The following is a 10,927-nucleotide window of genomic DNA, read 5'->3' on the forward strand; positions in this document are numbered from 1 at the left end:
GTGTGTGTGTGTGTGTGTGTGCATGTTCAGTGCAGACCGCTACATGAGCATGCACTTTTGACAGAGTAGGAGGCAGTGATATGCATACTTTCCTGGGATAAAAGGTGCTGGTGTGGAGCTGCCACTGTCTGGAAACACACACACACACACACACACACACACACACACACACACACACGCACACATACAGAGCACCAAGTTGACTGTACACATCGTCTGACACTGGGCTTCTTGCTTTCTCGTCTCAGCAGTGTATGTGCAATGTACCTGTCTGTGTGTGTGTGTGTGTGTCCCGCTCAGGCTCACTCTACCGTGTCAGTCACACGAGCACCTGAGTCCACATCACACACATCAGCTGTTTACACACCATCCTGTGTTCTGAACCACAGATATTCTCTAGAGAGACACCATTGAGAATCCCCAGAGGAATATTTTATTGCTCAGAGGTTTCTCTTTCATGGCTCATGGAGTGCACTTTGTGATAATGTAAAATTCAAAGTTTTACTTTAAAGTGCATTTTATATTTACATTAAATCATTTAGCAGATGCTTTTATCAAAGTGACTTACAAATGAGGACAATAGAAGCAATCAAAATTTTAAAGTATGTTTTGATGATCTTTTTTCATGCTTTAAAGAAGTACACTTAATTTGATGTGTTGACTAACATAATAAAGCACATGTAAAGTACTTGTTAAAATTTTAACTGTAGTGTTATTTGATATTAAATTTAAAGTGTATCTATTTTAAATGTATTAAATTGTGACTTCATCATTACAAATGTGTAATTGCAAATATATGTAAATACATGACATACAAGTGTCGATAGAAATTATATTAAAGTATATTTTAGTTTATCATAAATGCTTGTCAGTACATTCTGAAGTATAGTTTAACCATATTTCAAAGACAAAATGCACTCCAAAATTCAACTAATTGCTTTTAATAAAATTAATTTAAACTATAATACATTTAATTGTAAATAACATGCAATTAAGTGTCTGAAAACATTACATTCATTTCACACTTAAGTATTAAGTTAAGTGCTATTTTTAAAAGTATATGCTAAAGAGTTTTTCTTCTACGGGATACCATAGCTTTATACTAGCTTTACTATACTAGCTACTATACTTTACTAGCTTTAGCATAAATTCATGGAAGAATTTGATAAACATTTCAGCTCATATTGAGATGTCTGACTTCAAATTTGGTAAATCAAAGCGCAGTTTTAGACATTATGATGTCTTAAATGCTATTTGAAAAGCAATTTCTCTCAATTTAATCTCATTGCCATCTAGGAGAGGCTATTGAGATGTGTTTTTATTTTATCTGTGTTTACATCCATGTCTGTGTGTGTGTGTGTGTGTCCCGCTCAGGCTCACTCTACCGTGTCAGTCACACGAGCACCTGAGTCCACATCACACACATCAGCTGTTTACACACCATCCTGTGTTCTGAACCACAGATATTCTCTAGAGAGACACCATTGAGAATCCCCAGAGGAATATTTTATTGCTCAGAGGTTTCTCTTTCATGGCTCATGGAGTGCACTTTGTGATAATGTAAAATTCAAAGTTTTACTTTAAAGTGCATTTTATATTTACATTAAATCATTTAGCAGATGCTTTTATCAAAGTGACTTACAAATGAGGACAATAGAAGCAATCAAAATTTTAAAGTATGTTTTGATGATCTTTTTTCATGCTTTAAAGAAGTACACTTAATTTGATGTGTTGACTAACATAATAAAGCACATGTAAAGTACTTGTTAAAATTTTAACTGTAGTGTTATTTGATATTAAATTTAAAGTGTATCTATTTTAAATGTATTAAATTGTGACTTCATCATTACAAATGTGTAATTGCAAATATATGTAAATACATGACATACAAGTGTCGATAGAAATTATATTAAAGTATATTTTAGTTTATCATAAATGCTTGTCAGTACATTCTGAAGTATAGTTTAACCATATTTCAAAGACAAAATGCACTCCAAAATTCAACTAATTGCTTTTAATAAAATTAATTTAAACTATAATACATTTAATTGTAAATAACATGCAATTAAGTGTCTGAAAACATTACATTCATTTCACACTTAAGTATTAAGTTAAGTGCTATTTTTAAAAGTATATGCTAAAGAGTTTTTCTTCTACGGGATACCATAGCTTTATACTAGCTTTACTATACTAGCTACTATACTTTACTAGCTTTAGCATAAATTCATGGAAGAATTTGATAAACATTTCAGCTCATATTGAGATGTCTGACTTCAAATTTGGTAAATCAAAGCGCAGTTTTAGACATTATGATGTCTTAAATGCTATTTGAAAAGCAATTTCTCTCAATTTAATCTCATTGCCATCTAGGAGAGGCTATTGAGATGTGTTTTTATTTTATCTGTGTTTACATCCATCATTTTTGTACATCTATAGTCATAGGTGTCCAATGTGGAACATAGAAGAAAATCTTTTATGATCCACCGAAGAAAGTAAGTTATATAGATTAGAAACAACATGAGGGTGATTAAGTGACAGAATTATCATTTTTGGGTGAACTGTCTCTTTAATAGTGTGGTAGGTTTTTTTTTGGGGGGGGGGGGGGTTATGTTGTGGCCTTTTTTTTTTTTTTTGGGGGGGGGGGGGGTTTGTTGTGGTCTATTTTTTTTTTTTTTAAAGGCGTGTTAGATGTTTTTGCAACATAAACCCAGTAGTATAGCTTGCTCAATATGTAAACAATCACAAACCTTCCAGATTCCTCATGCAGTTTGGCTCCTTGTGTGTGTGTTTCCATATAATTGCAGTCTGCATGCAGGGGAGGACGGCATCCATCTTCCTGTTTGCTTCTGGTTATGGTGACCGTCCACTCCTCCGAGTGTGTAACAAATCCTTCAGCGCCTCTTTTTGAACTCTCAAGGTCCCTTGTTTCCAAAGAATTCCCTGCGGTCACGGGTGTTAAGAGCCTCTTGTTTGCTTAGCCCAAAGGACAACCGACTACTGAATGTCACGTATAAACGGGAGGAATTCAGATTCTAAATGTATATTTTAAATGACTATACTGCGTAATAACCATAAGCTTACAAAATCTGAAAATGTACCTTCCATTGATGTGACCTAATGCATCTAGGTTGATTCAGTCTAATTACGTGACTTAGATGTTACCACATGAAGCACATTTCAGCTTGCCTGACTAAGCATTTTTACAAAGGAAGCGCAGAAATTGAAAGGAATTAGGTTTTTGTGGTCATCCAGCATGTGCAGATCACTGATGGAGCTCGAAGCTTCATTGACATGGAGCAGGAATTCAACACTTTACTGTTTACTAGGCTCCCATGTGGCCCAATGCTCCCCCCCCCACACACACTTAAGAGTATAACACAAGCTTGGTTTAATAAAACGTACTTTTTGGATACAGTAAGGAAAAATTCAACATAATATTTTAAAACATTTACCACTACATCAAACTTAAAATAAAAAACGAGGGAGTATTTCCCACCTTTATTTTATTAACTAACACCACGATGCAAGAATGTGTTACTAGGAAAATTAGGGAACCCAAAAAATACTGTTTTCTAAGATAACCAGCTTTTATTGTCAAATCAAGCATGCTTTTACTGATTTTTTTTTCCACTGTTGTTTTGTGTTAAGATTTTGGATTCACAAGGAAAATTCCCTTGAAGTTTATAGCATACAAGAGACAACAAATGATACATCAATATAAAATATCCATCTGAAATTGCTGTCAACAACTTGAAGTGCATGCAAAGAAAATTACTTTTTTTTTTTTTTTTTACTTGTTTTCATTTTAAATACAGCCATATGGTGTTCCTTTCCAGCTTCTCTTGGTCGGACATTTTGCTGCCAAGTTTTAGGAAGGCTGTGCGTTCATGGTAAGTGACATTTGTTGCACAGGAATGTTTTACGGCAAGCAGAATTACAAGGTTGTGTGTGTGTAGACATGCATGCGTGCGTAGATCCCGTCTCCTGCAGTCGCCTCTTGGAGCAAGGTTGCTCTGTTTTGTATCTACAGTTCTGTACAGTTGATTTTTCTTTGCCTTTCTGCCTCATTTCGGTGGTAAGAAAAAATATCCCATTTGTTGTGGATTCTCTGGTTTTTAAACATTCAGGACAAATTTTTTTTTTTTTTGAAGGAAAAGAGAAAGAAATTTTGGAACACATTTTTGGTAGATTTTTTTTTGTTGTCGTTTAAATCACTCTAAAATCTGATCCTAATATTGTCTTTGTCTTCAATGGTGAAGAACTCCGATCAAAGCTTCTTTTAATACTTTAGGGAATTTTCAAACGTCGTGAAGTATGGCTGTAATGCCCCAAGATTTGTTCTCCCTGAAAGAAAATCATAAAGTAACAATATATTAAACTACAGAGCAACCTTGCTTTGAGAGGTTTATGTTTACTAGTTGTTCTAGCATTCCTGTGCTTGGTATTTCTGTATAAAATAGCCATGTTCATGCATTAAAAAGCATTTTTTTCTTCTTGACTACAGGGCTTTGGTTCAAATCCATGGGGCATTACTTTAACAACAGAAACAAGTCTGAAATCGATGTCAGAATGAAAGCAAGACAAGGTTCGATCTGTCATATCGTGTTGTTTTTGGTGTGAGCAGAGGTTTAAATCTGAAAGCAACACAAAAATGGTTTGTGTAATGAAAAATAAAACGCTTGTAAAGCAAAGTAGTTTTATTCACACAAATTTAATAAGATACAACAACTGTTTGGTCCATAAATATTTAAGGGGAAATAGTTTCTATACACCATCTTTTTTCAAGAAACAAGGACAATCTTGATAGAACACGTACTGTACTATTAACACGAAGATCAATATATAGGATTCTCGGATTTACCAACTAGTTCTGAAAGAGTGCACAACCGCCTTCTATGACGTCGCCGCCCCCTTGTAACGGAATACACCATTAAAAGATCTTCAGAAAAATCAGATGAAAAACAGAACAGTACAAAACTAGTGAGGCGTTCCAAGGATGGAAATCATTTAACAAACAAACAAACAAACGGAGAAACCGGAACAAAACGGGGTGATGCGTGTCGTTCCTAATTAACTTCCTGCTTAGCATTCACAAATCACTCATAATGCTTCCTCATAAGCATTATGCACTCATAATGGATATCTTCATTCAGAATAGTTGTTCCACTATTTGAGGGCCCGACGAACAACCCAGGCCAACTTATGATCGGATTCGCACCACATCGTGGCAATTTAATGTTTCGAATTGTCCAGCGTCAGTGACAAAACAGACCTAAATTGAGGTTACAGCATCCACTTGGCATGGGAAACATTCCCAACGGGCATAATATAAGAATATTTTGTTTCCTAAACATATTTTTGGAAATGTCATCGAATACATTTAGATTTCACTACCAAAATATGCAGTAAACATAGCATGTTCTGTATGTATGCAGACACACTTTGTTTTAATACGCGTGGCGGGTAAAAATTTAAATTATATAAATAAAATTAATCTAAAATTATCACAAAAACAAATCAATTGACAAGTACTACAGACTCAGCTGCCACGCGATTACAAATGCTACACATAGTAGGTCTCGTCTTACATTTACAAAGGTCTTTCTGTGGTCGCCAAAGGGTTTTTTTGTTTTGGAAAATAAAAATAGAATCTGAAAATAAAGGGGGTAAAAGACAAAAAAAAAAAAAAAAGAAAAAAAAAGCTAATCTGTGTTAGAAAAGGTTCGTCAAGGTAGTTTGTGGGGGGCTCCCAGATTCGTGGCTGTCCAAACTAGAGGTCACTGATGTTACTACGGTGATAGAGGGATTGGTCAGGTCAGTTAGTGTGGTGGCCGTGCTGGGTGGGGTCAGAGCACCGCTGTCGGAAGAGGGCGGTGGAAGTGATGTGCCCTCAGCCTTATCAACACCCCCATTCTCCTGCCGCAAAACGTTCCTTCTGAATTTGGCCCGTGCGTTTTGGAACCAAACCTGCAAACCAATCCCAGTGTCTTTACTCTTTTTTTGTGCTTTGCTTCGAATTGTCATATTTTTGCCTACTTATAAGTCATATCATTTAACATCACAAACTTAATCACTACTAAACAATGCCAAAGTGAATCGAAAGCCAGTAACAGGCCTCAACTTTTACTAGGGATTCTACTGGAAAACATGGACCATGTTCCAAATTCACTTTCAAGCTTCCCCAATGTTTTTTTTTTTGGTGCACAAGTATTGCCCCTTGAATTATGCCTCTATTTAGTAAAATTTGTGTAACTACATGACAACAACAACAACAAAAAAAATGATCGATGGATTGAAACGAAAAGCAAAATGATGAGAAGGTGTTGGTGTGGATGTGGAATGAAGTCTACTGTGTGGCAACGCTTACCTGAAGAACTCTTTTGGTCAGTCCTGTCTTTTGGGAGAGCTGTTTTAAGTCCTTGGCATCTGGGTTGTGGTTTATGGCGAAGTAGGACTTCATGGTGCGAAGCTGATGGTGTTTGAATGACGTACGCATGCGCTTGGACTTCTGGGATGGAGGGTAGGGTTGCTGATCCCGATCCAAATGGTCCGCATCGTTCTCGTTACAACCTGAGAGCCGGAACAGGGCAAAAATATAGCAATGAGAATTCTGAGACATTTCTGAGAGAGTTCACGAAGGTCAGGATTACATTTGACTTGGATATGACTGGTCAAACTCTACACTGGTGATTCAAATACAGTGCAGTGCAAGGTATAATAATACAGAACTGCAATAAATATGGATCACTTGATGGAAATTTGATTTTAGACAAATTTGACTTAATATTAATGATTAAAAAACATGACACGACTAAATTAAATGAATATGAATAAATTGGCAATTCACCCCCAAAATGCATTTATACAGTATATAATAACTAAATTCAAAGCAACTGCTTTAAGGCATGTTTGACAAGTATTTTTACCATTTATAATATTCATCTGAGATTTGTCTCTATTTCATCTTGATAATTCATTGTGATTAAATGTATAAACAATATCAGCAAACTACGTGCAAAAACAGCTAAAATGATTTAATAAGCAAAAGTGTCAGTTGTAGGCTACATGTTAAATCGCTGCTTCATGTGATTCATTTGGTAATTGATTCGATCGATGCTCATTTCATCTTACCGTTTACTTTTGTATTTACAGCCGTAAAAATATAAACAAAACTGCAAAGCAAGGATTAATATGAAATTTATATAGCTGTGCGGAGAACAAAATTTTCTCACGCGTGTTTGCTTCGAAATCCAGATTTCTTTTTTGCCACCAGAGGTCTCTATCTACAAATGTCTATGCAACAAGTCAACTGTTGTATTGGGCTTTTTAACTAATGTAAAAATATACGGTGCTATTTCAAATTATATGAAATTTTGAAATGCAAAATAAAAAATTTTTGTATTAAAAATAAATAATTCGAGCCCATATTGTAAAACAATAGCAGAACAACAAGCAGAAAAAAAATAAAAGGAAGACAAAAGATAGAAACAAAAGAATGAATAACTTACCACCAGAAATAATGATTATAAACAAAAATGCTTAAATGCTAAAACCACCGAAAACGACAATAATAATTGCCTAAAAAAAAAAAAAAAAAAAAACTCAATAATAACGTGAGAATGATTACAACCGTTTCATTTTGTAAGGCAAACTACATCTTAAGTCTTGATAAAATATTACAACCTTCACAACACGTCAGTGTTAGGATTTTTTTTTTTTTTTTTTTTTTAAGCTTAAGAGTTTAAAGTCGGACTGATGTGCGTAAAGTGTTCCAAACAGTCCTGAGAACAGCGAGGACCTTGAAGTGGCTTGAATCGGAGCTGATCGAGAGCCAGAGATTCCGACGTCGCATTCAATTAACAGAGAACAATTAACAGGCAGATTACCCTTATTTCTCTCCATTCATGAAGAACGGCAGAAACTTGGCACACAAAGCCACATTTTCCCAAGCAGACAGTAATCGTAACAGCCAAAACAAAACAGGCGCAGCGGGGAGGCATTATGACGAAGTTATGAACTCCAAGTATAAAAATTAAAGAAAAAAAGCGGGGAACGTGAACAAATGACTGGTAATGTGAGGGCAGATGCAGGCCTGTAGGTGAGGGATCTAGGCTACATTGCACGTGGGGCTGGGTCACGGGTTCACTCCTTTGAGAATTTCAAATGAGATGTTTGATGACGCACTAATGAGCGAGGCCTATAATTAATCAAATCCAATCGTTAACAAGACACAAGCGCAATATTTTTTCTGTCGCCGAAATAAAATCCGAACACAAAATTAATGTCAAACAATTGACGAGGAAAAATTGAGGTTAACACTTTACATTAGCTTACACTGTCTATATTACACGAATCCCATTATTTTAGTAGGCTGTGCTTGCCTATAATACAATACTATTTTTATAGGCTACCTATATTATAATCTACAGTAGAATGAACTATATGCAGATGTAGGACATTTTTCGGTAGCTAAATTCGCGACAGAGCGCGTATTTTGGGCTACTCACTACTCCCAGCAGTTTTTATGCTACAAGCATCCTAAATGTAGGCTAAATATAATAAAACGTTATTTAATGTGTGCAATAGGCGTCTGAACACACCAAAAACGCTGCTTTTCACTTGAACTGAACGTGTGACGGTGACTTTAAGTGTATAGTTAAAAAACAAAAAAAACTAAGCTAAATCTTAATCAAAAATGATTATTAGAATATCATAGTTGGTTTGTTAATTGTCCAAGATGATCTACAAGCTTGACCAAGGCCCTGCCACCTGATAATCCATCTGACGCATTATCTAGACCATCTTGGACCAACTAATGGACCAGCATGGTCCAACATGAAACCATGAAACAACCAACAGCAACAAAAAGAGAAGTAACGCGTGTGTATTCCCACGTCGATGCCATTCTGAAGGCTATTATAGAAATTATACAGGCTCCACTCCTTGTATGGTATATGCCATGCTAGCCCATAACAGTACGAAGATTAATGATCATAATCTCGCAGGACAAGTTTTAAAAGTGTCCCACTTTCGCTGAAAGACCCCGTCCCACGTTATCTACGCTCTTAGAAATAAATATTCTTTATTGGCATTGATGGTTCCACGAAGAACCTTCAAACATAAATGGAACCTTAAGGCGTGTCAGGTTATTAAAATTCTTCACACTAAGAAAAAAAAAAAAAAAAGGTTATTTAAAAAAAAAGGTTCTTTGGGGAACTAAAATGGTTCTTCTATTGCATCGCTACGAAACCCCCTTTAGGGCACTTCAGACAGATTCTTACAAATAGCGCAATGCAAGTTTGCAATATATAAAATCAATATGAATACCTTTGAGAAATGCATTTTTATTATTATTTAGGGTATAGAGATTCTTCTGATTATTATTGATTCATGCATTTGGTTGTCTGCTGATATTTAAACGCATTTGTCCATTTCCCCACTAATTCTAAAAGTAAAAATCAAAGCAATGTTTATCGAAAGCTCAATTAATTCACATTATGTAGCTAAATAAGCTGCAACATTAACACTGAAGGACATAAATTGCAACCAAGGTAAATTTCAGGCGTCCATTTGACTCCAGCTCTCAATGCACATCTCACCTGAGTTGTAAGAGCCGATATCTATTCCCATCGCCGGACTCTTCCTCTTCCGCGGCCTTCCTTTCTGCACCGTGCCGGTGCCATTGAAGTAAGGCAGCGCGAGCCCTCCGCCTTTGGCCGCTAATTCAGCGTAGTTTAATTGAGGGCGATACTCTCCCTGAATAAGAGTCTCAAAGTGAACCCGGCAGTAAACCAATTTGTCTTTCATGCCGAAATGGTCACCCGTGGTCAGTGTTTTGTTGCATGTGGTGCAGGTGAAGCAGCTCAGATGGTACACGGAGTCCTTGGCACGCATCACCATTTCCGAGGCGGAGATGCCGAGGTGGCAGCGGGCACATCTCTGCACGGAGAACCTTCTGGAACAGCACACGCCGTTTATAATCAAACTAATCACTTGGATCGGTGATAACTTTAATTAGGTCATTTACAACAAATCAGAAGCACGTGCACCTATAGTGAATATTCACTGAAGATGTTTTTAAACGCATTATTTTCGAATCATCTGTTAACAAATCAAGGCAGTTAAGCAATATTATTTTAACTTTATAAACAAAGTCGAATGTGTTTTAATTGAAACCAGAACACAATTATATCGGATTTTCTTTAGCCTAAATAAAAAAAAAACTGCTAGTTTAACATTTAGGTGGCAGTAAAAACAAACAGCAAAAGATTTGAGCTGAGAAACAAAAACACAATTTAGACATGCATTCAGCATTAATTAATTAGACTTATTAGATTAATTTAAGCGTGTCGGTTAATCACTATATGGGTCAATGGCTGCCTCTGATGTCACCAGTTCTTTATACGAGTTTAAAAAGTTACCAACCAAACTGAATAAATTGTAACATGTAAATTAACTGGTTTTATTCAAAAGAAAAATATTATTTAACATCACTGAACCAAACTATATACACCAATTTATACCAACAAAACTCATTTTTAGGAGCTAAATCAGGTGGAAATAGCTATTTTTTTACAATGCAGGGCCTACAGGCCTAATGCACGATATAAGTGAAAGCTTACCTGTAGTAATCCTCTTTGCAGTAAATGCTGCCATCCTTCGCGAAACACGTCAGCTCGGATTCAAGGGCCAGTTTACATTCACAACACTTGAGACACCTTAAATGCCATTGTTTATCAACGGCGAGTAAGTAGTATCTGTCGGAGATTTTCCCACCGCAGCCGGCGCACAGCGCAGGCTTCTCTGGGCTCATGGAGGGCATCGTCTTCAAAAAATAAAACATCAAGAGATGGAGTGAATGAACGTGTTTGCGTTCAGCAATTGATGCCACAATAACTAAATAAAAAACATCGCCTGAAAACAATTT

General features: G+C 36.1%; 1 protein-coding gene across 3 annotated transcripts in view; it reads right to left on the minus strand.

Annotated features, from left to right (window-relative positions):
- Positions 1–3,596: 3,596 nt before the first annotated feature.
- The window catches only part of LOC107699434 (LIM/homeobox protein Lhx9-like), an 11,010-nt gene continuing 3,679 nt past the window's right edge, over positions 3,597–10,927 (minus strand). The window contains exons 2-5 of one of the 3 annotated variants that reach the window (XM_016500694.1): positions 10,623–10,825; positions 9,600–9,955; positions 6,368–6,570; positions 3,597–4,344 (exon numbers count right to left, since the gene is read on the minus strand). In XM_016500694.1, the coding sequence (XP_016356180.1) occupies positions 4,288–4,344; positions 6,368–6,570; positions 9,600–9,955; positions 10,623–10,825 (819 nt within the window). In that variant the 3' untranslated portion in view covers positions 3,597–4,287. Of the gene's footprint in view, positions 4,345–5,672; positions 5,968–6,367; positions 6,571–9,599; positions 9,956–10,622; positions 10,826–10,927 lie in introns of those variants that run through there. The other 2 variants (XM_016500692.1, XM_016500693.1) reach the window with 2 other exon arrangements.

Source organism: Sinocyclocheilus anshuiensis, unplaced genomic scaffold (genome assembly GCF_001515605.1).
Source record: "Sinocyclocheilus anshuiensis isolate Anshui unplaced genomic scaffold, SAMN03320099.WGS_v1.1 scaffold766, whole genome shotgun sequence".
Classification (NCBI taxonomy): Eukaryota; Metazoa; Chordata; class Actinopteri; order Cypriniformes; family Cyprinidae; genus Sinocyclocheilus; species Sinocyclocheilus anshuiensis.